Source organism: Paramacrobiotus metropolitanus, unplaced genomic scaffold (assembly GCF_019649055.1).
Source record: "Paramacrobiotus metropolitanus isolate TYO unplaced genomic scaffold, Prichtersi_v1.0 Parri_scaffold0000014, whole genome shotgun sequence".
NCBI lineage: Eukaryota > Metazoa > Tardigrada > Eutardigrada > Parachela > Macrobiotidae > Paramacrobiotus > Paramacrobiotus metropolitanus.
The window spans coordinates 465,354-491,567 of record NW_026570234.1 but is presented as its reverse complement, the minus strand read 5'-3'; the positions used below and the strand labels follow the sequence as shown (position 1 = coordinate 491,567).

At 41.9% G+C, this 26,214-nt stretch overlaps 5 protein-coding genes across 5 annotated transcripts; 3 read left to right on the top strand and 2 right to left on the bottom strand.

The window, feature by feature from the left end:
• The first annotated feature begins 1,661 nt into the window (after positions 1–1,661).
• Positions 1,662–5,761, top strand: LOC129584616 (mothers against decapentaplegic homolog 3-like). Its single transcript, XM_055476848.1, has 5 exons — positions 1,662–2,243; positions 3,021–3,214; positions 3,287–3,517; positions 4,417–4,845; positions 4,934–5,761. Exons 1-5 carry the CDS (start codon positions 2,032–2,034, stop codon positions 5,200–5,202), a joined length of 1,335 nt encoding a protein of 444 aa, XP_055332823.1. The 5' UTR covers positions 1,662–2,031; the 3' UTR covers positions 5,203–5,761.
• A 38-nt stretch (positions 5,762–5,799) lies between these two features.
• Positions 5,800–8,734, bottom strand: LOC129584614 (uncharacterized). Its single transcript, XM_055476847.1, has 4 exons — positions 8,506–8,734; positions 8,223–8,423; positions 7,301–7,489; positions 5,800–7,042 (listed from the first exon to the last, which is right to left on the bottom strand). Exons 1-4 carry the CDS (start codon positions 8,579–8,581, stop codon positions 6,054–6,056), a joined length of 1,455 nt encoding a protein of 484 aa, XP_055332822.1. The 5' UTR covers positions 8,582–8,734; the 3' UTR covers positions 5,800–6,053.
• A 2,435-nt stretch (positions 8,735–11,169) lies between these two features.
• On the top strand, positions 11,170–15,056 carry LOC129584543 (dymeclin-like). The gene is made up of 10 exons (XM_055476739.1): positions 11,170–11,644; positions 11,801–11,944; positions 12,192–12,479; positions 12,624–12,749; positions 12,845–12,963; positions 13,028–13,192; positions 13,350–13,645; positions 13,705–14,010; positions 14,193–14,375; positions 14,496–15,056. The coding sequence occupies exons 1-10, from the start codon at positions 11,505–11,507 to the stop codon at positions 14,859–14,861; spliced, it is 2,133 nt and encodes a 710-aa protein (XP_055332714.1). The 5' UTR covers positions 11,170–11,504; the 3' UTR covers positions 14,862–15,056.
• A 1,036-nt stretch (positions 15,057–16,092) lies between these two features.
• LOC129584563 (mothers against decapentaplegic homolog 6-like) lies at positions 16,093–21,658 on the bottom strand. The gene is made up of 4 exons (XM_055476775.1): positions 20,433–21,658; positions 17,439–17,549; positions 17,144–17,230; positions 16,093–17,017 (listed from the first exon to the last, which is right to left on the bottom strand). The coding sequence occupies exons 1-4, from the start codon at positions 21,031–21,033 to the stop codon at positions 16,365–16,367; spliced, it is 1,452 nt and encodes a 483-aa protein (XP_055332750.1). The 5' UTR covers positions 21,034–21,658; the 3' UTR covers positions 16,093–16,364.
• A 1,782-nt stretch (positions 21,659–23,440) lies between these two features.
• Positions 23,441–26,110, top strand: LOC129584628 (N-acetyl-D-glucosamine kinase-like). The gene is made up of 3 exons (XM_055476868.1): positions 23,441–24,130; positions 24,337–24,432; positions 25,310–26,110. The coding sequence occupies exons 1-3, from the start codon at positions 23,689–23,691 to the stop codon at positions 25,849–25,851; spliced, it is 1,080 nt and encodes a 359-aa protein (XP_055332843.1). The 5' UTR covers positions 23,441–23,688; the 3' UTR covers positions 25,852–26,110.
• The last annotated feature ends 104 nt before the right edge of the window (positions 26,111–26,214 follow it).

Genomic DNA, 26,214 nt, shown 5'->3' with positions numbered 1-26,214 from the left:
TAAAAGGCAACGGAAAGAGATTCCCCGGTTCTTTGCCGCTCTGTTGTCGGCTCATCCGGCAATGTGAGCAATAAAAAATAAGACCAGCGCACTGACGCGGTCCTGTTAGATGTTTTATGTAACCTCTTTGTAGACGCTATAGCGTCCGCGCTGCACAATGACAGAAGAGATTTGCGCTGCTGTGCCGAATACCGAATAGTGACCATATAGCACAAACCGTCCAAATAGAAATATAGCGTGCTGTGCAAAGAGCTCATAAATGCACAATTTTCGTTTTTCCATCCCAGAACTGGAGCTGCTCAAAAGCCGCATCTCTTTTGCAGTTAGATTCCAACTGCAGTTTATAACAACATGTAAACCAGCGCAACATCCAGCTCAAAATACGGTAGTCTCATTTCTCACTATCAGAGTTTTGCCGAGCTTCTTTCCGGATAATGTCACAAACCTGACAAACCTTACGTACCTTACAAACAATTTGCGCTTACAATAGAAAAAAATTGGAATCTAAAAATTACGATTCCTACGTGCTCGCGGCCAAGTAAAATGTGTGAATAATTATCTTATGCAAAACGCGTCTACCAAATTATGCATTGCTGCTTTATATAAGTATGCATGATAACCTCGCCAATCTTACTTTGTTTTGTATAATATCAGCATGTAAAAGAAAGGATGTGCACGTTCACTTATAGTTCAGATGTACGAGACTACGAGTATAGCAGCTGGCATGATATAATACGCCATGATATATCAGCTAGCATGATATAATACTCGTACCTTTTTTTCGTTTATAGTTTTCTTTTTCGTATATAGTTTTCCGAATACCTTAGTTGTGGAGATGCCATAAAATTTATTTAAGTTTTGAGTCTGCTTGACTTGTGGAATCTATGCTTCCAGTGGAAGGAATTTTGGGGAAAGGCTAGGAAGAACAAATTCAAGGCAGAAATACAGTGTAGAAATACCGGCATTAAAAATTACTTTCTTTACATATGTAGCTACTCAGACTTGTACTTACAGAGCACAACGAGAGAATAGAGAAGCAAGCCAAAGAGAAAGCAATCTGCAAAATAACTCTAGAGTACAATTTAAAAAAATAAAACTTGATCATGAGCGCATTTACATTGCAAAATTCTTAGATACAGATTTCGTCTTAATCAATCTGATGCAGACAGCAAAACAGCTTATATATCCAGCTCTCATTCACATAATCATATAACTCTATGTAACAAGAATTCTTAAAAGCTGCTTCGGTAAATCTTTTGAGCTCGAAGAAATGAGAATATTATTGCTTGATGAATCGCGATCGCTGATCATAAGATACGTGTGTAAAATTTATTGTGATTCCATAAGTAGGCATTTCACATTTATTAGCAGATTACAGGCTTATTACAATTTTACTGTGAAAGTTATTGAATTTGGTAATTTTGTATTTATTACCTATCTACCTTAATAATTATTATCAATTGGGCATGTTTACTTTGCTGACCTTTGGTTTGGCGGAATGTGTAACATTATGTATTGTACTAGAGTAGTGTAGTGTTCGGTTTGTGGATATTGAATACCTTTGGGTGGCGGTTACATGAGAGCCGCAGTGTGAAATCAGTACGCTGCCAGGAAGGCCAGCTGTGCGACAAGGTCTTTTTCAGTTTCTATAATTCCTGAACTGTGATCATTTATTATTTTATCAGACAAAAATAAAATTTGGTTTGTTCGCGAATTCCAACGCGATTACATATTTCCCAGTATCTTTCTTTGATTTTAAAATAGCATATTTCTTTGTGTGTTGTTCTAAACTGGGAGCTGATTTTATGCGTTCCACGTTTCTGTTTTGTCAGTCACAGAGATATCCTGGAAGCAGTAACCTGCACTCTAGGCCTGCATTTCAGGCTGCATCGTGATCAGCAGTCACACCTTGACCGTGACGCTGGGATTCCCTAAACGGGATCGTCTTATTTCCTTTTTCTCGCGCTCTGTTTATATGAATGATCACTTAATTTTTGTTGTAGTTATTATTAAGCCTGCCCTTAAGCAGCGATGAATACTTTCTTTTCCAACCCAGTGGTTCGCAGGTTTCAGAACTGGCGAAAGTCTTCGGAGCTGGGAGCCAACGAGAACGAAGAGAAATGGTCCGAGAAAGCCATCAAGAGTCTGGTGAAGAAGTTGACGAAGAATGGGCAGGCTCTAAACGACTTGGAGAAAGCTTTAGCCACGAAGGATCGCAACAGCAAATGCGTGACTGTACCAAGGTAAGAGATTCCAGGTGGTAGATATCGTTCAAAATCAGTTAAAAGACTTTTGCATAAAAATTAATATTTTATACGATGAAATGAAATACCCTTGATCCGTTTAACAGTCGAAATGTAAATGAAATCCGGCATTAAAAAAACTGACTGACAACTTGCAGTTTTGTGTGATGGTTAATGGTTTGAAATTTTCCACTTCTTTTCCGATCTTTGCATAGAAAGTGCGCAGCTTTTTCTTCGATTTATCGAGCCATCTGGAACCCAAAAAATCGACGATGACTTATGTTCTCAAGTTTGTTTAATTTGTTATCACCGATTGGAATCTTTCAAAGTTGATTTGAAATCAGTAAAAAATTAATATTTGATTTCGTTTTTTTGTAGGAAATTGTAAATTTTGTTTCTTAACATTGGCTTCGAGCATTGTGATAATAAAAACTAAAAGTACCTATCGATTTTTTCTACGGAAAGTTCATGAGGTTTACTCTAACCATGTACCGTGTAAGTACTATGGTACGTACTGTGCAAGTTGCTCTTTGGTTTGTATTCAGAACTCAGCTTATTTATGTTTAACTCAGGTTATTTATGTTTCTGTGAAGCCTACTTATTGATGAGGACTCGTACTTCGTGGATACATTTTTTCCAGCTTTGTTGTTGTCTGACAGCGTAATCAGATTGGAAAATACGATCTGATCACAGTGTCAGTGTCCTGTATTTGAACGAAGTCGACGACTTGCTAGGTTGTGGGAGATTTTCACAGACTTAATTGTTGTCTTGCTGCAGGTCGAGTGATGGCCGGTTGCAGGTATCGCAGCGGAAGGGACTTCCACATTTTATCTACTGTCGAATATTTCGCTATCCCGATTTGACCAGTCCGCATCAGCTGCGCTCGACCGAGACCTGCAGTAATGGATATAACTCTCGCAAAGAAGCGGTCTGCATTAATCCATACCATTATGATCGAGTTCCAGCTCCAGGTGGATATTTTCAGAAACAAGGTTTACATTGGGAGCATAATAAGGATGCGCTTAATTATTTTTTCGTTGTAGCTGCTTTACCGCCGATCATGGTTCCACGTAATCAGGGAGAATCACTGCCACCGCACTCAGAACTGCCGTCGCTTGATGATTTAGCCATGGGAGGAATCCCCGCAAATACCGATCTTCCGGCAGATTTGGATCAGTTGGATTTGTTTTCGCCGTTTTCGGATACCAGTTCACCACCGTTTTCCCATGCCAGCGACGAAAACGATACGGCCGAATCATGGAGTGAATTCAGCGGTAAGCGATCGCAAACTGTAAATGTCTTTACTAACTGAAAAAGCACTTAAACGTTAAAAACACAGTAAAAGCAAAACCACGGACTGCGAGACTGTCCTTGAATGGGTACTTGGTGGCGTTAGCGCGATAGCCCATACAATTTTAACTTAGATTATACAGTCAGTAATTTATTTGTACATTGCTATAGCGTACATACGGTGTTCAACCTGTGAAGATTCGCACGATTTTACAAAATTTTTGTACTTATTAATGATTATTTTATCGTTAATAATAAAACCGATAAGACGTATGATGCAGTACAGCGCAATAAACCGGGCTAGTTTGATGCAATATGCGTTTTACAGGAATGGTGTCGTGTTACATGAAAGCGTTTCAAAATGTGATACGTATAATTATGTATTAAGTTTGGAATTTGATTATACGCATATCTTCAAAATTTGAAAATCTACCAGGTACAGATACTTCAGTTTCCGCTGATCATAGGTTGAATTTTTCTCAGCCATTTCTCGCTGGTTTTTAGCCCAAGGATATTCGTTGGACTTTTGCCTTTTAAGCTTTAATTCGCTTAAATATTGCTCATGGAAGATTTCAGGCACAAACTGAACAGATGAGAGGCTATTTTAACAGTAACAAAATTGATAGAACATAAAAAACTAATTTGACATGTTTTTATAATACTGACCTGATTTTTACTCGTGCTTTCTTACGCTTATTTACTCGTACATTTTGACGTCAGCAGTCGACAAAATACAAACAGCCTCGTTTATGTGAGGTCTGCTGCAACAAGTAGAGAGAGAGAGATAAACTAGGAAGTTCGAATTGGGAACTGATGGTGAAACACTGCACAGATGTTGCCTGTGAAGTGATGTTTTGTTTGATTCGTATCACTGGATTCGTAGATTCCTCTGCGCCGACTCTGAACGGAAACAATATGATCATAACTCCCGTTAACAATGGTTTTTCGTATGAGAACATGGACACGGAACCCGTGAGCTACTCTGAGCCAGCTTTCTGGTGTTCGATCAGTTATTACGAACTGAATGTGCGCGTGGGGGAAACCTTTCATGCCTCACAACCTCAGGTTTTCGTGGATGGTTTTACTGATCCATCGAATTCGGAACGATTTTGTCTGGGCCTTCTTTCGAATGTCAATCGGAACATCGCTGCAGAAATGACCCGCCGTCACATTGGCAAAGGCATCCGACTGTATTATTTGGGCGGTGAAGTCATGGTGGAATCGCTGGGGGAAGAAGCGGTGTTTGTACAAAGCCCAAACTGTAACCAACGCTATGGATGGGCGGCTTCCACTGTCTGCAAAGTTCCTCCAGGTAATTTTAAAATAACAGCATACGTAATCCGGTCAAAATTGTCTACAGGCCTTCCTGCCAGTTTCTACATTTTGTGACGACATTTTAGGTTGCAATTTGAAAATATTCAACAACCAAGAGTTCGCGGCCATGTTGGCTGCACAGGTGCATCAAGGTTTCGAGGCGGTTTATCAGCTGACACAAATGTGCACCATTCGGATCAGCTTTGTTAAGGGTTGGGGAGCGGACTATCGGCGGCAGACTGTTACCAGCACTCCCTGCTGGGTGGAAGTCTACTTAAATGGTCCGCTACAGTGGCTGGACAAGGTGCTGATACAGATGGGATCTCCGCGAATTCCTTGTTCCAGCATGTCTTAGGGATACTGACCGGCTGTAACCGGGGGGATGGGAATGTGGATAGTTGAACGGGTGATACAATTGCATGTGACGGAATGGATGTGATGGAAGATGTCTTTTTGGTTCTCCCATAGTATTTTTCTTTCGTTGTTGCTGGTCAGTTTTGAATTCTGATAACAGTTTTTCGCGATTTCAGTCCTCGCATGGTATTGTTACGGCTTCGGTTATATACAATTTTTGTTTCCTATGCATGCAAGTGCTTTTGAGTTGTTGACTATGGAAGAGAGATATTCTTGTATGCAGCGCAGTAGATGACTGTAGGTGTTGTTGGTTAGGTTAGGGTAGGTTTTATCTGACTGCGCTGTTAGTATTCTTGGTCTGTTACTTTTAAATTCGCTAATTGCCTATTGGAATATTTACGACTAGTTCAACATCTAACTGATCTTAGTGAATTATGTTGTTATCGTAAACCGGGAATCTTCTGAAACCTGTCTGTACCTTTCGGTTCTGGGTCACTGAATTGCTAGTTTTATCGTTAATTATGGCTTGTTAATAATAAAGTTTTTCAGCCTTGCAATAATGCGTCATCTGGATTTTATCGGCATTGTGTGCAATATCGGATTGACCGATGGTGATCTTACTCTCCGCTAACTGCCAATGCAGAGGAAGTTGTTGAATCCATAGATGTTTGGTGTACTCGGAAATTTCATGATAGGAATTAAACTGTTTATGATTGATTTTCTTAGATAGCAGTAAACAGCAAACACCAAAATTCAATCCACAGGATTCGCTTGACCATTTTTGAAAGAAATTAAATAACAAGGCATCAAATCGAAGCCGGCACTAAAAGATCACAAATACATGGAAACGGATTAATACATGCGACGAATGGGTTGACGCTTTCTGGGCTCCGGATGTTTGGACGAGGAGATATTGGTGGCAAAGGTCGGAAATACTGCCATCGTTGTCGTGGAGGTTGTAGCCGGTGTGCTGGTACTCTGCACGGCCGTCGTGGGCGTGATGACCTCGTCCATGAGGATCATTTTCACATGCGTCGTGGACGATTGGCTGGTAGACTTATCCGCTTCCGCTGATGATTCCGAACCAGACTGCAGACTCGTAATCGTAATGATCGACCCGGAGTGTGTAGTGGGTGCGGCTGTGCTCGTTATAGTGGTGTCATGGTCCTGGCGATCTCCAACCGAATTTTCCCCATCGTCACCTTTAGGGCTATCCTGAACCTGGGTTTCATTGAATGGTTGCATCGAGGTCACCAGCGTGGTGCCGGTAACGAGGGGCACACTCGTGGTGGTATTGGGTGCCGATGTCTCGACAAAGATAGTGCACGAGGTTGTTGTGCAGTTCTCACTGAACTCTGTTGTCCCTGACGACTGTACCTGTGTCGTTACGAGGGAGGTCAGCGTGAATGTCGTCTTGCCGGGTGTGGTAGCGGAATTGATGCGTTCCGGTACCAAGAGTTCCGATGTCGATGACGATGAGGTCTTCTGATCGGTGGTGGACGTGGGAAGGACGGAAAGGTCAGATGTCTTTTGTGTCTTAGTCGACCCGGCTTGTGAGGTGATTTGTGTGATCTGGGCTGGAGTGGAGCCTTGCGTGGTTGACTGCTTTGTCAACGCGGTCGACGACGCCTTTGACAATGGTACGAATGAGGTTGACGTGGTGGTTGGTGATGTGGTGTTGGTCGTTGTCGTCTGCCCGGAAATGTTCATGCTGCTGGTGGTGGCCGCCGCGTCGAGGGTCGCATTGGGGGCGGGCGGGGCTTTTGTTGTTGAGTTCCATGTGCCGTTGAAATGCTTAGCTGGTTTGGAGCCGTTAATGGGCGGTGCGACCCAGCGGAACCCTGTTTTCAATGACCAACACTGTACATCCTCAAGTGTCTGGCTTTTTAACAGCCCATCCATGGCGTGCTAAGTCAATCACTTGAAAGTGGTGCAAGGTCAACATTTGCATACAGTCGGTATTGTCATTAAAACGCCTCATGACCATAAGCATATATTGCGCTAGGAAAGCACTGCATCATTTTTATGTGTTTGTGCTTAATTATAAATTATTTTGCTCTCTACTGTCTACAGACTAAAAATCGAAACTGTAAACTAACCTTCAGAAACTGATCCTTCATATCTTCCGCTCCATGATGTGTTGTTTGCACAGTCAACTTCCGTCATGTTGTCGCAGTGTAAGCGAGTTGCAACACACGTGTACGTCTTATTGTTGGAATAGAACGCACACGATGCCAGTGTAACGCGCTTTGTCGTGTTCAGCTCAATTATAGCACTAGGTAATATTCCTAAAAATATTCGTTGCAAATGTTCACATTTATTCTAAGTAATCGTTTACAACAAATCTTAGTCTTTTACCAACTGAGAAACTGTTTTTGAAGAAATCCGCTTTTACAAATTGCAAAAACATAAATAAAATGCTTCCTCGCTTAACGGTTGCACAATTTGCATTTTATGCGATTAAACGTTGATAAAATGTCGATTGCGTTTTTGAAAGTTAGCCGGGATAAGTTATCATAAATTGTGGCAGTCAAATGCTTTAAAAAGCGGTAAATCCTGGTTTTTTTTTCAGAAACTGAAAATCACTAGAAACTAGAAATCGCCTTTACGGTCTACCAAAAAAACGAGTGTGGGTAGGCTCTGTTAAAAGCGAGACGTACATGTACACTTGTGTATGGTTTTTGACAATCGAAAAGCTTTGAAGGTATAACCAGGATGCTGCCCGCAAATTTTCAATTATTCAGTGGGTATGGTGGTTGCCGGCTTTTATTTTTGTAGAATATAAATAACCTTTTCCCGAAAATTGCTTAATAAAAACCCTCACAATATCTACTGTACTTCTGTGACAAAATACATTACAGTCTCTCGCGATCGATCAGCCAAATGGACACTACGTCCTAAGCATTTACAAAACTTGCTTATTCTAAATTCTAATTACAGTAGCGCATTTCTCACGGAAAAATAATAAATTTTTTTGCGGTGAAAAATACATTAAAAACGATTGTTACTCTTCGTACGTACCGTCTTCGAGTGTCCAGTTCCTTCTTTTTACACCCTGAACGCTTTTGCAGGGAGGCAGCAGCGTGGAATTGTGGTTGGAGCGATGTGACCTTGCCACTTCGTAGCATTCTTTGCATCCCATCGCGCCATCACTGTAGTAGTGGCACAGTGTGGCTACGAGTTTTCCTGAATCATGCCGACCACCCCGCTTGCTTCCTTTCCCTAAAAGTGGTACGGCGACTTATTTGTTAGAGGGCTAGACGTAAATACCAGCATTGGTACAAGTCGATCATGATATGCTTACCGCATTCGCTGAATGATAACAATAAACAAAACAATAACAAGACGCTAGTCCACAGTATATTGGTGATCGTCATCATACCGATATTATTCCCAACTATACATTCCTTTTCAATACACAATACAATGAACCGGCGCGATGTGAGAAAACAAATGAAACAAAGCCAATCTTTTCAACAAAAAAATCTCGTTTTTATATATGTGTTAGACATTGAAGTGGCGGGGTGGCACTATTTATTTCGGCTATCCTATTACAATGTTGTGTGCGACCATTCCGTCACACTGGGCAATTGAAGCTGCTTATGCATGCAGCCGTATATACTTGCCGCTTGAGATATACGACTATCGTGTTGTCCCTGAATGGTCAGCTGTTAAACCAGTTGCACATGAAACTTTACATTTAGGTACTTGCACATAGTGATTGAATATTAGCGACTAATACAATCGGTAGTCACCGCGCTAATGCCTGTGCTTCTAACAATTTTTTTTCGCATTACGTCGCCTGCAACCTTGACGGAAGTAAACATATATGGACGTTTACAATATTTATGTGGGTATTGCTGATGTCTGTACACTTGAATCTGGTTACTTATGACGGAACGCTAATGTTGCCGACGAAAGCTTCACGATCTCCATCGTCATTAGCCGTATTTAATCTTGCATTCACTGAAGGTTAAAGGACAATATTACGCAGATTTTGCCGAATTACTAACATTGTAAGCGCTGAACTAGTTAATCGTAGTATGGATACAAAATCATCAAATCGCTAACGTTATTAATTGCGAGTCCAACAAGATGAACCACTTTGGAATATGTTTTTTAAATCATTCTTGAAAACGGGTAGCCAATTCTACCTCAAATTGTGCAACTACTGCAACTCAGGTCCACCTAAAATGTTCTATTAAAAACCGTTGCTTTGTACATACGGGACGGACTTAATATAAAACCTACACAGTACACTTGTGGCTACACTTGCGACTTTCTCCGAATTAACCCAATTGCGTGGATCACTGGACCAGGTCGCGCATCTCAAAGCTGTATCAGTACCCGAATCTGGTATATGGATTCACGCGCTTCCCGCTGCATGTCTCGGAAACCTACTGGACAACACGGCCTTCCGAATCAGCGTCGCTTTACGGTTAAGAGCGCCTATTGTTACTCCTCACGTTTGCGTATGCGGCATGCAAGTTGATGAGTTTGGCCGGCATGGACTTCGCTGCAAGCGCTCAGCAGGAAGACTGCCAAGGCACGACGGTATTACCGGTGAGATCGCCCGGGGCCTTAAGACAGCGGGCTTTCCAGCCAGAATGGAGCCAAAGGGCCTGTCGGGTAAAGATAACAAAAGGCCGGACGTCATCACTCTAGTACCATGGGCACGAGGTAAACCACTGGCCGTAGATGTTACCTGCGTTGACACACTCGCGGCCTCCTATATTGATCGCACCTCCGTGAATGCTGGAGCCGCAGCGGAGCAAGCCGAAAGGGGAAAGTTATCGAAGCACAGCTGGCTGATGCCACGATACGATTTCGTTGCGGCGGCGTTTGAGATTCACGGACCGTGGAGCGGTGGCACTAAGAAACTTGTGGATAAGGTTGGAAGCTGCCTAATATCTGCCACTGGCCAGAAACGCGCCAAAGAGTTTTTTCGGCAGCGTTTGTCTATACAGATACAGCGCGGGAATGCGATATGCGTTATGGGCACGATTCCCGAGCAGGACAGTATAGAAGAATTTTTCTTGTTGTGATTGGGGTGTATCTGCCGCGGATGATTGTTTCATTGTTTTCCGTTATATAAGCACAGTAGATGTATGTGTGATTATAATTCTTCAACGCAAGTTTATTTCATCCTACACAGTACAGAATTGTGATTTCGAAGAGGTCAGTTACGGCAAATATCAGTCTTGATTTTTATTGTCTAAGGTCACACTGCACCAGATTCACGTACGCTTCGGAAAACGGTTTTCTGTTCGTGTGATAAAATTACTTGTAGTGCAATAATTGTGAACAAATACGGTACTAACAATAAATTAATAGAAATCCTTGGATTTTCCGGACTGATTAAAGCATGCAAGGTGTCGTCCAAAACGCCCCCCCCCGATGTCGCGAACAACAGCAACGCTAATATACAACGCTTTTACGAAAAACAAAACATGTCGATTGCGCTTCTCCTGTCTGTTCAAACTTTTGCGATCTAAAAAACTTTTAAAGATCCCTAACGCTCCGTGAGTTTCGAGGTTGCTGCGTGGCAGCTGCGAAAAGAATATGGTCGTTCCAGAAAGCAGTACTCATTAATAGCTGTTAACGTTATTGCCGTATTTGCCGCTGATATCTTGCAGACGTTGCTGACCGGCTTGCACGCTATGCTTTACGCAACACCCGTCACGAATTATTGACCAGTTCGTACAGTTTACAGTGCAGCTCTGTTTGACATTTTCCGTTCTCTCTATCCTTTCCCGTTGTAACTCTTGGTGCCGGGCCTGCCGGCCAACGAAGGTCACCAGGATACTAGTATTAAATTTTATCAAGTACAGATTGGCTCCAATACCATGTTTTTCCGCCCCGAGAAGGCGTTTAAAAGTGGCCATATGGCTCTATCGGCGCACCAAAGAAACAGCGTCCACGTAAGCGAACTCGGTGAAGAGTCAAGACTCAAAAGCGCGATGTTATTTTAGAGTAGCAAAATAGTCATAATTAAAATTTAAAGCTAAAATTTTCTAGATAAAATATTGCAGTATTATGATAAAAAGAAAACAATTTTTGCTGTGCTTTACAAAAGCACTTGATTTCTGGCATGTAGATGCAATTATCTGCGTTCAAAGATAACGATCGTTGATATTTCCATTCCGGATTGATTTTTTTCTGCGTGTGTGCGCGCTTGCTTACAAAGTGTCTGTCTATCTGCTATCATATTGTCATTTTCCTTTCATTTTCGAATTTGGACTGCTGGCTTCTTCTGTTCACGGACTCGCTGTAACTTTTCATTTGTCGGAATCTTGAAGCACAATGGGGAATTCCAGCAGCAGCGTGAAGGACTTGCCTGAGAATGCTTTCCTACAACGACTTGTAGGCCCCGAAACGGTGGCGATGGATGATGAGTTTTGGGATAAGATGTTGTCTTTCAAATTTTATCCCCCCATGAACAGGTGCGCAAAATTGTTACGACTTATGTTAGCAGTATGATTTTCGAATGTGTCATTTTTTGAAGTCGCTGGTGCGGTTTTTACTTTTTACTATTTTGGATTCGTTAGGGCTTACAATGATAGGAGGTAACTCTGACGAAGCCGTTCTTTTCATTGCAGCCAAGATTACAAAACAATCGAAGAAGCGGTGCAATCTTTGCTTAAGGACTTCATCGTCAATGAAGAGTCAACGGGAAATTTCTCCACGTTGGTCAGGAAATTCGTTGCGCTGAAAGACGCTCAGATGCAAGTCGGCCTGGAAAAGTATGAATTGAAGTATCAAGTGGACAATCGTAGTACAGTGGCTACACTGCAGTATTTTTTTTTTGCTAAATATGTGAATTGCGGAATTGCTATGTTTTTGACAGTTTCCTTTCTTGGTTTCCGTTTCAAGTGCAGTCGTTTGCTGGTTTACACATTTTATGTGTTTGTGGCGATTACGTGGCTGTTGCTTATCAAATCGTAGCAGGATAAATCAAAAACTGCTTACATTGTGTTTTCTCTCTTGCAGAACCTTCAACTGGCCGCTCTCGAACGTAATGTTCTTGATACGTTTTATCTGCAAGTATTTCATTCAGAATCTGGATGAGAAGGATCTGGTTAAAGCCTTTGAGCGGTCCGTCACGCCTCCCGCTGTTAACGGAGATGATCAGAGTCGCACCAACTTACCGCGCGCGGTGAACGGTGATGGCGGCGATCACAACGGAAACGGGCCAGTGGCCAGTACTGTCGGTTCAGCCTCTGTGATTAGTGCTTACGTATCGGCCGTTGTCGATATTCTGATTAAGTCTCCGGTTAGGTAAGCAAAATCTGGTTTGTGGGGCAATAGTAATGTTTATGCTATGTTTTTGTAAAAACTCGGGACACTTTTTGAATCGTATCTTCCTTTCCATCCTGGTAAATTGAAGGAATACCATTTTATGTGAACGTTTTTTGGTTGTAGCGATCCCTTCTACCTTTACGAGATGGAAGCCATTAACTCCCTGATTGTTTTGTTGTCGGTGAGAATTTACCGACCGGATATTGACGCGGTTTCGCCAATTTGCGACATGCTGTTGGGAGAACAGCTGTAAGTGTCTGTTTCGATGATACAGAATAATGTAGCGCTTTGTTCTGTGCTTTCTGGTTTTTAAAGTGTATTCTATGTCATTGATTGGTTTTTAGGAGTCCTTCCGCGAACGGATTAGTGTCGCGCTTAATAACGAATTTTATTCAGCAACCAAAAGCGCCAGGATATCTGTTACAGAGCAATCTGCATGGAAGTATCGTTCTGGGACTCGCGTGTAAGTGTGACATATCGCTGTTTTAAACAGGAAAGAGGTTATCACTCATGTTATTTTCTCATAGCGGGAATATGGAACGTCCTAACTTTGAAGAATTATCGATATCCACCTGAGCCCGAATCCATTATGGCCCTACAGTCGGTATTCTTGGTTTTGTTATTAAGTAACAATAATGGACTTCCAGAGAATCCCATTCGAAAAGCTTTATTTTCCTTTGGAAATTCTGAGGGTAAGCGAAAAATACGTTTTTGTTTTTTATGCATGAAGAATGACAATGAATCGGTATGCTGATGATGTAAGAATTTTCAAATTTTCTTCTCTCAAATGAGCACCTGTTATTAATACGGACCAGTTGTTATTAATACAGTGAATCCTTTTGTTCACAGATCCGGCCTACGCTTCTAACAGCACACACGCGCTACCGTTTTCTCAGATCTACAGCCGTGTTTGTCAGCAGTTACGCCGCGAAGAAGTCTCTCTTTTGTTTTATTGTTTACTGCATCGTAACCGGGACTTCAATGTGTATATCTTGTCGAAAACCAACATCGACCTTTTGATCTTGCCTTTATTGGAGCTGCTGTATAATGCGCCGGCCGCCAGTTCCCATCATGTCTACATGTTGCTGATTATCCTCCTAATTCTAAGTGAAGATGAGTTTTTTACCAAAACTATCCATGAAATCGTAAGTTGTCGTTTCCGCGATTGATTATTTGTTATTTAATTTTTCTTTCGCTTTTGTAGCAAGTAAAGAACATCCGGTGGTACAAGGAGCGTGCATTACCACCAATGCCACTCGGAAGCTTGATCGTGCTGGTGGTAACACGAGTTATCCAAATGAACATCACGAAAATCAAGGACAAATATCTGCATAACAACTGCTTAGCCGCTCTGGCCAATATGGCTGCTGATACCAAAAATTTGCATGTCCTCGCATGCCAGCGACTGATTACTTTGTTCGAGCAGCTTTCTAAAAGACACCGAAAACTAGGAGAAGACTATCGACAGTGGTCGGAAAAAGTGGAACAAGAGAGTGTCAATCCAGATCTGGTGAGTGGTTAATAATTTTTCGTATTGCATTCCGAGTATTTACGTTTCGCGCAGCGTATACCTCCACGAATTCGCTCGATTTTTATTTCATTTGGTCCCCTAGTAGTTTTTACGTGTAAATCTGGCATCCATTGAATACACCTGTACGGAAGTGTGCTACTCAACCCATCCATTATTTGCAGACACTTGAATTGTCCATTCATGAAGAAGTCCTACGCATGATATTGGAAATTATTAACGGCGTATTATTTTATGAGTTATCAAGCAATGCCAACCTGATTCATTCGCTCCTGTACAAGCGAAATTTGTTTGAGCGTTTCCGCTCGTATCCAAATTTTCAAGAGGTCGTCCACAATATTGAGACGGTATGAGCAGATCAAAGCACCGACATAGCTATCGCCCGTCTGATTAAGTGACATAAAATGTTACAAGATAATATTGATTTCGGCATGGGTAAATAATGTCGTTTGTTGATGGCGCTACAGGTAATCGTGCACTTCGCATCCAAACTGGATAAAAACGACACGAATATGACGGTGGAGCAGGTGCTGGATATTATCAAACAACAGTCGGTTAGCTTCAGCACGCAGCGTTTGAAGAAGCTACCCAATCTGAAATTTCGCTACGTGGAAGAGGAGCACCCCGAAGAGTTCTTCCTGCCGTACTGTTGGACGTTGGTCTACGGCGGATCGACTATTTTCTGGAATGCAGAGAAAATCTGCATATTTAATGCGCTGAACGTGGCGGATGATGATCTGGATGAGGCAGTGATAGCTGGTGCCGGTGAGGAAGCAGCGGCAACGGTGCCGGCTGTGCAGCCGGTTCCTGCCGAAGAGCCGGCAGCTGTTTAACTCTCTGACGCTTTTCTATGCTGATGATGTTCGATTTTAAGCTATCCGTTCAGCACATACAAATTAATTTTTTTCCATTTATACGAGATTGTTTTTGGTTCTTCTGGTATTTGTCGTGCCGTTGAGTGATTGTTTTCAAACGGAAAACCATCGTTATGAGTTTCGCTGGTTGTAATTGCAACAAAAAAGAATACTAATTTGTTACAGTACTTACTAAACAAATTTCTTGACGTACCCGTTTTGCCGGTTGTTCTCGATTTAAGCGCCCCCCCCCTTTTTATACGGACTGCGTTATTAAGTTATTAATATTTTGTAAATCGCCGTACTCTTATAGGGATTGTCATTATCCTCGTAATATCCTTACAATCAGTCTCGCACCCCGGAAGTGCTTGGTATAAGCGCTTGGAGTACCATGATAAAGCCATTTGTCTTTATACTGCTTACACAATACACACCCAATACTCAATTGCAGTCGTAGATGTGGCTCTTTCGGCCGTTGATTTGTATACTGTGGTTCGAAGTCTTGAATGTTTTCATAAAATCTTTTGACAACAAATTTTCGACAACAACGGTCAACGGATGGGCACCAATGCTTGTTTATATTTTTATATCAAATTTGTCGCGGCGGCTGGCCACTTCATTACTGCGAGACACCATTTATCTCTTGCTGTCATGTTTACGCCGCCAGGCAGCGGTGGTAATAGATTTTAGGCAGTCGCGGATGACATGCAAAGTTTATTGTGGCTTTTGTGAATAGCAGGTTCTTATGGTTAGTACTTCCTACGATTGTTGCATCACTTGCAGTTGCATGTCGCCCGTACAGTTAAAGACGGTTACTGAAGTTCTGTTTCTATGTGTTTACTGTGTCCCTTGATGCTGATTTCCACAAAATAAAGGTGTGTTAAATAATTTATTATAATGTGTACATACAAATTACTTTTTATGTACGTATATTTATCTTTGATGGCAAAGCATCGTCCGAGCAGAAGTAAGCAACTCAGTTCAAGTGTCTAACAAATGTTAAACCTTTTTATCAGTGGAAAAGGTTGCACCGGTGTACAACTGCATGCATGTGTATACGATGCTGGCGTACTATCGACAAAAGATCATTTCGTCAGAACCCGTCAAATACTGTCGACTTTCATTTTCTTGCCATAGGTTATGTATACACATCTTACGGTTAGTTGACAGTACTGATAGTCCATCGCCGATGTATCGAAATCAAAGCCGATCGAAACAGTTTAATTTAATAACCTCTGGAGTACACACGCACACATTTCCGTGTCCTTCATACATGTTCAGGAACGTGTCAATCCAAAACGTCACCATAACATCAGTCAACGTAAGTAGTGTTAATCTTGGCAGCAAACGAAAAATGCATCATTTTCTCCCAACCTCACAATTAGGACGGAATACTAAGTTTCCAACGGACCAAACACCCGCGTAACACCACTTATCCACACTCCGATGGAAATCTTGCTCATTTCCGTCCAGCCATAAAAATCACCGAGGACGCTTGCGCGATAAATTATCTAGACAAATCTCCACCATGCACGGGCAATTTACGGCCGTGACACGCGAATAACCCAGCCCAAAACCCTTGCCGAAACTAACAAAAATACTGCTACACTTGGTTACATTAGGAACATCACATGACGGCGCGCCCACTGCTGCTGAGGAGAAATCTTTATAATCCAGATCGAAAGCTGTGACTGAGTATCCCGGTAGGACTTTAGCGCTTCTCTTCGGCTGTTCCGCCTGCTTCGACTCCAAATAGCGTGAGGACACAAACAACGGGAGATCTGTGGTACGATTGTAGATACTGATCGTCCGCCGGCGCTCATCCCGGATAAGACAGAAGCCGAGACCGATGCGCTGGCGTAGTTTGAGAGTTTTGCCGCTCCGTTGACCGCTGGGAGTGCCGAGTGCTTCTAATGATAGACCGACTTGATCGGGCACAGCCGCCGCAGTCGCTCCATTAAAAACATTCAACACCGGATGTACCACTCGAAATACTTGTTTACTCTCATGCCTGCCTTCTTCCCAGTACTTTACGGAACACCAGTGGTGTTGACCGGTATGTACAGAAGAAGGATTGATGTAGGCTCCGCCGGGAAGCGGTTGTTTATCAATGTCCAGCAAGGCCACGCTCGTATCTGCAGACGACAAGCAAGTATTTAATAACAGAATCCGTTTAAACTGTTTTCTTAACTAAACTGATGAAATTTCAAAGATTTACTGCGAACTGTTACAGCCACACTGTAAAGCGCTAATTTTCTTACCGATACTCGGCTGTCCTCCGAACTCATAAGAGATTCGCGTTTCTGTGCTGCATATTTGGGTTTCATTTACCATCGTTGCATCATACTCTGTAAGCAAGGGAAAATATTCCATCTAACAAGATATCAAAACTTGTAAATACATCAGAAATAATCAACCAGGAAACAAAAAATCTGCTAAAATAAGTGGATACTTCCGTATAAATTCTACGCACGCGCTCATATCTGCGCTGGAATCATCATTTGAAAGGATGTTATTAAGTTGAATTAAAATTAGCGAGCAATTTAAGAGCCGTACCTTTTCCACCAGCTGTCATAGCATTTGTCGAACCCTCGAACTGACTAGGAAGAAGATCTAGCAAGGCTTGTTCGGATTTCTCCAAGTGATAGGAAGCAGATGGTGGCAGTTCTGTGAAAAATCACGATTTGAAACCGGCTTCACTCGACACGAAAATTATTGATGATTAGCGATAAGTACGGTTATTAAAGAACTTAATGATTAAAGAAAATCAAACATAATAACCGATAGCGATTAGCGCCGGCGCAGATAACGGTTTTCGGCGACTATCCTAGTTAGCAAATCACTCTGTAAATGAAGTGTGAAAGCGCCCTTCTATCGTACTGTGCCCAAGTAACAACATCTAAAGACTTCCGCTGATACGAATACTGCACAGCCCCGCCGAATTTGCATATACCGGAGTATGGCAAACTACAAGGTCACTTCCGCTGCAACAGAGCAGTTACTGAGTAAACATACAACTGCCACCGGAATTTTAGGCGACTGTCGCAGTCTACCGAGGGCAGTCGACTATCAGTCTATCGCACTGTCTTCTCGTCGCCAATTTCCCGACGGTGCCATATTAAAAATTTGCGGTTTGTGGTCAGAGTTTACAGCATATATATAATATTGCATACAGATCAGCTCATTATTATGAAAGACAATCAGACCAACATATCGCAAGACGCCAGCCAGTCCGATGGGCGAGAAACGAGCCGGGGCTTTGACGTCGCGTAAGCGACGTTGTAAATTGTGGAACGCGTCTTGTTGACAAGTGGCACCGGCAAGGCGCGGATGCACTAATAACTCGAACACTACTGTTACACTGCGCAAGCCGGGTTTATTATTAATAATCAGGTATGGCATATCATACAAACACCCGCGAAACAACTTCCCACTGTCGCTCTACAAATTATTATAACGATACATCGTCCCCAAAGCAGAGTGTACGCCATGCCGGCACTGGGCGCCAGCTGACGGCAGGGACAACTTTTTTGCCGTGTGACCACTTATAAAACTCTTGGGCTCATCCCGCAGGATGGTAATGGCGCCGACACCAATGATAAACTAGTCGGTTTCTCAGTTTCTGTCGTCGACCCCGTCGTGCAATGTCTGATCGATTTGTCTCTCACACAATCAACAGTCGCCACACACGGCCACAAGCGATGATATGCGTCGCGTGCGCTAGGGTACAAAGTACATGGATTATGAATTTATTTGTATCTGCCAAATAAAACCACACTTAACTTCTCTACTTTTTTACAATTTCGATGTTCATCCATGTAAATGTGCTGAATTCATGTCCGATAAGAAACCTTCGCACAGGCGTTAAAGTGGACACAGATATAAGAAATGAACATTCTGCACAGAAAAAAACATTCATTTTCTTTTGAGGATAACCGGCTAAGAAACTAATACTAACTATTTTTTGCAAGATGTAACAATTTTCATAAATGGTGGAGATACATGCAACAAATAGTCTAATTTAAAAGCAAATTCACTGCTTCCTTTTAAAACGCTTAAGTAAACTCCTTTTGTTAGGAGCTAAAAAACATCAAAAATTAGATGACAATCATGACATACAAATAATTTTCATTATGTACACTGTAAGTGAGCTCTGCGGCGTCAGGGCAAATCAAAATACTAGCGAAAAGTATATTTATATTCTGAAATCAACATCGATCAAGCGGCTCTGCAGGCTGACCACGTCGACTCAAAATCACCTGTTCCTGTGACGCCGGACACCAAGGGATCTGTGGCTGCCAACGCACGCCACTGTCTAGACATGCAGCTGCTACAAAACAACCTGGATAAAGCGAAGCAGATACTTGATTAATCGTAAAATACCTTGCTTTATTAATCAACACTGAATGCTGAAGTAATTATCAGAACTAAAAAAAGCACTAGTTTACAAACCGGAAACCGTGAACGAACTGGAATTACATTTTCCTTAAATCAAGTTGTAATCAGAATGCTCTATATTTTAATACACGAATAAAAACGATTAACCGGTAGAAAACTTTACTACAGCATCTAGACACTTTTTGGGCGTAATAAAAAACGAAGACGTATAATTTAACCTACAGTTTTGAAGTACACTTCGTTACAAACAATAGTAAAACTTAAAACATAAACTAACACAGTTTATCACTGCAAACAGAGCCATGCTATCATTTTACCTGACTTAAAATAAATTTATTTATTAATTATTTACTGTGATTGTTTCGTACGCTAAAAGAATAATGGCTATAAAAATCTGACGCAGCAGGGAGCCGGAATAGCCCTTTCATAAATTAGGCTAAATATGAATAGTAAAACGACACGTCTCAAAAACAATCTGTCTGATTAACGAATGCTTGAAGCGAAAAATTTTCCAAGAAAAATGCCAGTATAAAGTTTTCGCGCTGTTAACAGCCGTTATAATACGAGTTAGCGAGATTTCATTGTCTACCTTCCACAAATAAATGCAACCGAAAAGTCGACGATATTCTGCTTTATTGTAAACCTCTTAAGTACGAGTACGCGTCTACATATGATATGCCCAATTTAAGATGAAACAAAGCTCCCAATATAAAGGATTGCGCAATTTCTGTTGTTATTAGATTCCACTGTCTAAGCGATACAAACTAGGTACGTGATAGCCACAGGAGCAACAAATTTCATGTATCATTTCGGTAGTAGTAATAGTAGCACTGTTTTTAAAATGCGAGATACGACTTTGACCTCCAGAAAAAAATGTTTTGATCCGCTGTGTCGCTTTCCGAACCCAGATGATTCACCCACAGGATTTACGGTACATTGAGTGCTCGACGTGCTCTAACTACTGTGTTATCATGTCGCAAATGTTAACGCACACATAAGCTTCGTATGCAACGGCCCAATACTCCCATAAACCATCGAAATGATCGAGTTGTAAAAGATTCTAAATTTCCGATACATTTCCGATCGGCATTAAAATATAACCGTGACACACTCTTACGCCAGTAGTATAAACACTTAGCCTATCAATCTTACCTGTTTGCCGGGCCCAGTGGTACGGATTGCAGCATTCCAGCTGGCTATCAGATGGAGTGTTATGGAGATGATGGGCGATTTCCGGTGGAAAATTATTAATCTCCGTAGCACACATCATCGTATCCGGCACACACTTATGACTGTCATAATCCACGCTCCGTGCATCACAACGGCCAGGACAGACATGCGACAGCACGGTGAGCTCACCGGTATCCTGCAGATCCTTCCATCGCCACACTTTGCTGGTCAGCAAGAGAGGAGAAATTCGGGAATTCGCTGCAGCAGTGTGCGATGCACATTTGGCCACAGGCAAGGTAATCATGCGCGGTAACATTATACACTCGCCATAGCCGGCACCCTTCCCTTCCACTACACGGTGCAGCTGTTTGAGCTGATGATCAGTCAGCAGACAACAGAATTTCTGGAAGATTTTCTTCAGCTTATCCGCGTCCAAAACACCATCATCAACCTTCTTATGCGCATCCATATTGTGCGGCAAGATTGGCGACTCGTCATCGCACCCCACAGTACATTCCCTCGCTCGAAGATTCCATAATGCATGGAGACGAATTTTGCGTTTAAAATAACGAATAGCAAACATACAGCTCGACAAACGATGCAGAAGAACAAAAAAAAAACAACAACAAACAGCCAACAATGCGCAACAGGTCCTGATTTTCACTGCACACACGGTGTGTAGCGAAACAAACCGATATCGCACGGTTTATTCTGCTGATGGGAAAGGGAGGCTTTTATGTATGCTCAGGAAGCCGTATTCGTGACCAGATAACAATTTCCGGAACAAATTCGCTTTGCATCATTATGGGCAATAGATGATATTGATAGAGCAACTGCGCCACGCAGTCCATACGAAATCGTCGGAATCGGGAAGGCGAAATTGTGCAGTAATGATCAACCGACAAACGAATAATAATGGTTATTAGTTATCGCTGCAAGTCAGTCAGGCGGTTGGTAATAATTTTAACTGGGGCCTTCTTTTTTCCTTCGTCCAAATGTGTGTATAAGTAATAAATTGTCTGCAATAACGTTAACAGAAACTACTGTCTGCCCGATTAAAAATCCATTGAGAACTGACAATGTTGCAACTGTAGACAAAATGCAGCTACGGCGACGGACCACGAAACGGCGGCGCCAGGCAGAAGATGATCGACATATATCGTCATATACAATCTTGCCAAAAGAATTTAAATCACGGCTGCGTACCCTAGCCAGCGCGAAGGCATGACGCCATGCGGCTGTTGCACAGTGTGGTTTTATCTAATGGCGGATAACGCAGCGGCGCGGACGTTAACTATCAAGGCTTGTACGACAAAACCAGTTCCGGCGTATACACACTGTACATAATAATTCATATTTGCAATATGAAAGCCGTGTTAATCACAATCAGTGGCGGTATTCCGTATTGAAGCGGCTATAAAGAAAGCGTTGGCTTTAGTAGTAACCAAACAAACCTTTAAAATCGTAATGAGATAAAACAAACGTATGGCGGCACAGACAATTGACTCGTGTAGCAGATCAGGTGCTGCATTTCGCCAGCGTAGTGTGTCCGACCGTTATGGTAAAGACAAAGCGATGCATCATTAGGCGACTAACGCTATAAGAAGAATGTGCAGGCTGCAATGAAATGGCTCCATTCTGAGGTTTCGGAAAACTGGGAAGAGAAAATTTTCTCTCTTCTCTTTCTGCAGACTGGCTGCTCGACGACGTGCTGGCCGCCAGTGACCGCTATAATCGGCTGAGTGGCGACTGGCCAGTGGCTAGCGCCTAGCGGCAAACTAGCAGCCACCATCTTCTGAAAGTGAACCCATTACCCAAATTGTCCTGCCGATGATAGGCGTGGCAAACGAAGTTCTATAAGTGAAGGTTTGCTACAAATATCTGTATCTGTATTTACTGACGGTGAGAGCAAAATTTATAATTCTTTGATACAATTTTGCATTAAATAAATGTCATACGTTATATTGCAGATCAGTTGCTGCAGTGGCCAAATTGGATATAAAATTTCCGGTGTTTCCACTTTTCAAAGAAAAAGATATCAAAATTTACACAAGCAAAGAAACTAACGTAGAAATATGCGAATAACAGTCAAAAAAGCTAACCATAACGATCGTAGTTCAATGGAATCGTAGTTCAGTGGAATCGATAACGTAGAAACGTAGAAACGTAGAAATAATCGAATAACAGTCAAAAAGGCTAACCATAACGATCGTAATTCAGTGGAATCGTAGTTCAGTGGCTAGAGCTCATGCTGCAGCCTGCAGGCAAAAGCAAGGCACCGCCGACAGTAACAAGTACAGAAGAAATAAAGGCAAATACGTTTAATTATTATGGATATTTCGCACCACTGCCAAACTTCCGCACGAGTAGTCTTATGGCGGATTGAGATTTAATCCGAATTTTGTTTGAATCTCTGATTTGAATCTGCAGAGGAGATCGCGGGCACTCGTGGGAAATTACCGAACAGTGTACGAGCATGCAGGAAAAATATTAATAATATCGTATGTTTATATATGACAGTACTTATAGTCTTGCACAGTTGTACCTATAAAATTTTTATAAACTATAACCGTTGAAAAAGAATTGATTTGTTTATTTCTACGTATACTTGTACAAAATTGAATTAACCGTAAATTTTACTCATGTAAACTATCCCTAAAAGAAAGTACTTCATTAATTCGACTACTTCCCGTTGGTTTATTCTTTAATTTTAATTTCGGGAATACTTCCGGTTTACAAATTTGACTTTGAGGACGTTTTTAAAATTAGGTTGAATACAATTATTTGCCAATCTTACAGCCATAAGTATGGGCGTATTATTTATTACGAGACACGGGAGCCACAAGTACGAGTACATATGTATATACTAATACTTCTATATGTATATACTATATGTATATACTAATACTTCGGGTGCGAAAAGTACGGTGTCCGTGTACTTAAAATGCTGATGCCGCCCGCTATGCAGTTTTCTCACAGTCACAGGTGAAAGTGCTGTTCGTTGCATTTCGCGTTCAGAATGAATGAACGCTACTGTTTGCTAACGTAGTCGTGTCACTGGGTCACAACACGCATATCAGTAGAATTTTCAACATTTCTGTAGGCAACAAAGTCTTTACAAACACTAACGTCTAACGATCTTGTGTAGGAGTAAAAGAACGTCTACGACGCCGCGTAGTAGTTTTCGTGAAAAATCAGAACGCTACGAGTGCAATACTGGTAAGAATTTGTTGGCGCAATGGAAAACGGCGGCACAGTGAACGGACATAATGGTCATTCTGGATTGGAGAACGGCGGGGCTCACGCGGTGCACTATTTCGTTGGTATCGAAGGGGGTGCTTCGCATTCGCAGGGTGTGCTGCTCAATGAGGACGCCGTGATTCTGGCTAAATGCCGCGGCTGCACTACCAACCAATGGGTTGTCGGTCTGGACAAGGCCTGCAAGACCATCGCGGACATGGTTAAAGAGCTCCGTCAAACGGCCAATCTTCCAGTGGATGTCCCCATAACGTCCTTGGGATTATGTATGTCCGGCGCGGATGATGAGAAAAAGAATCAGGAATGGGTGACGTTGCTGGATGAGAAATTCGCCCTGGCGCGCAGCTACATTATCGAGAACGATACCCTGGGATCGTTAGCCACGGCGCGCTCGGATTTGGCTGGGATTGTGTTGATTTCGGGTAAGTCATTTCCTAGTTGGCATTGAACCCATGGACGGTGCGGATGATTCAGGCGCGTCAATGAGTTGTGGAATTTGTTTGTTACGCAACCACGGAAGCGCTTACATTGTGGCTGATCCACAATAAAGATACCGTGTATTTGGGTTCTTTCCACGTGGCTGCGCGATGTTATCGTTGTCTACGACATTTGTGTATTTTTTCTACAGGAACTGGATCTAATTGTATTCTTCGAAATCCGAACGGCGAAGTGATTCATGCTGGAGGATGGGGCCACATGTTGGGCGATGAGGGGTCGGGATATTGTGAGTCGATCTCATTATTAAGTGACTGTTTCTGAACTCTTTACTTTGCGCCACGTTGTAGTCGTAGTCGTGCCGCTGCGGTTTTTCTTCGTTGATTGAGTAATGTTTTTACGATAGAGCGCATTCTGTAATGGTGCCGTAACACGGTGTACTCGAAATGTACCGAGCGCCGTTCGCGTGATCGGATTTCATGCTGCCGTAAGACATTTGCTGGTTTCGCTTATGAAATGGTGCTTATTGTTAGCCAAATGCAGTCCAAGTAAATATCCGTGAAAAGTTGAAATTTTAAGTGCTAACTTCGAGTACGCTGTAACGATAATTACCCGCTGATGCTGTGTTTCTGGCCCTTATTTTGAACTAACAATGAGTACTTATCTGTTTTGCAGGCTTGTGCTACGAAATAATTTGATGCGAAGAGAATTTAGTGTGATTTTTGTTTGTGAAGGAAGAAAAATATCTTATTCAAAAGGCTCTGACTTATTCATGCGCTATTTTATTAAATTTCTGGATTTCGTTGTGCTTTAGTTTTTGGGTGAAAAGGGATAATAAAATTAGTAACTCTTGCAAAACTTGTTCAAAAATATAAGGACTACGCTTGTGTTGTTAGTCTACTGCAAGTGCAGTATTTTATGTTTATTGCAAGTTTGTTGTTAGTCTACTGCAACTTGCAAGTGCAGCGTGCAAGTTTGTACATTATTTTGCGACTAATAGATTTTTTATGTAATAGTCTCATGGGCATTGGTTATCATAAATCGGTAATTACCTAAAGTTTCATTTAGTTCGTTTCCTCCGTATCTCGGTATTTGATATAAACTGCGGCACTAAAGTTAATCAATAATTAGACGTTATCCTATGATTTATCAGTCTTGTGTTTTAGGGATCGCACATTATGCCATCAAGACATATTTTGATCACGAGGATCGAGTGAAAATCTCCAAGTACGATCTATCGCTGTTGAGTCGGCTGATTGTGGATTACTTCGGGGTCGAAAAACGTTCGGAATTGCTGAAGTTCTTTTATTCCCCTTTTGACAAATGCTTTATCGCCAAATTCTGTGAACATCTGGCTGAAGCGGCTACCGCTGGGGATCCTTTCTGCCGAAAAGTTTTTCATGAAGCAGGCTACGTTTTGGCTAACCACATTATGGCTGTGTTACCTGATGCAACTCAGGAACTGAAGCGGCAGCCCGGTGGTATACCAATTATTTGTGTTGGCTCGGTTTTTAACAGTTGGGAACTGCTCAAGCATGGCTTTATGTCCCGGTTTGACGATAACATTCCAGAGATGACATTCTTCAAATTATGTGGCGCATCGGCCATTGGGGCTGCTTTTCTGGGAGCGAAATCGGCTGGCCATATCATTCCTATCGACCACTTGCGACCAACTCAGCGATTCTTCAATATTGGCACAGTTCAGTGATCTGATGTTCCAGTGATTCTGATATGTATATATATTTTGTTTATGTAGATTTAATTTTAAGAAGAGTTTGATGTTATCAAAGTTTTGGAAGAGTTGGTTTTTTATTGGATGTCCTCGATGTGAGATGGTTGTGGTGTGTTTTAAAAATATCTCTACAAATTTGGGTAGACGTTTTGCTCAACGTTAAGAAATACATTTAGCAGAATTGCACAAATGTTTATTCGTTCAGGTTGTGAGAGAATCTATTAAAGTTTACAGAATCTGACAATCTGTATGGTGCATAACGTTGCTGTTAAGCATTCCACCGTGGTAAATCTACTAACGAATAATTCGATGGCATTTTCTCTTCCAAACGATGTTATT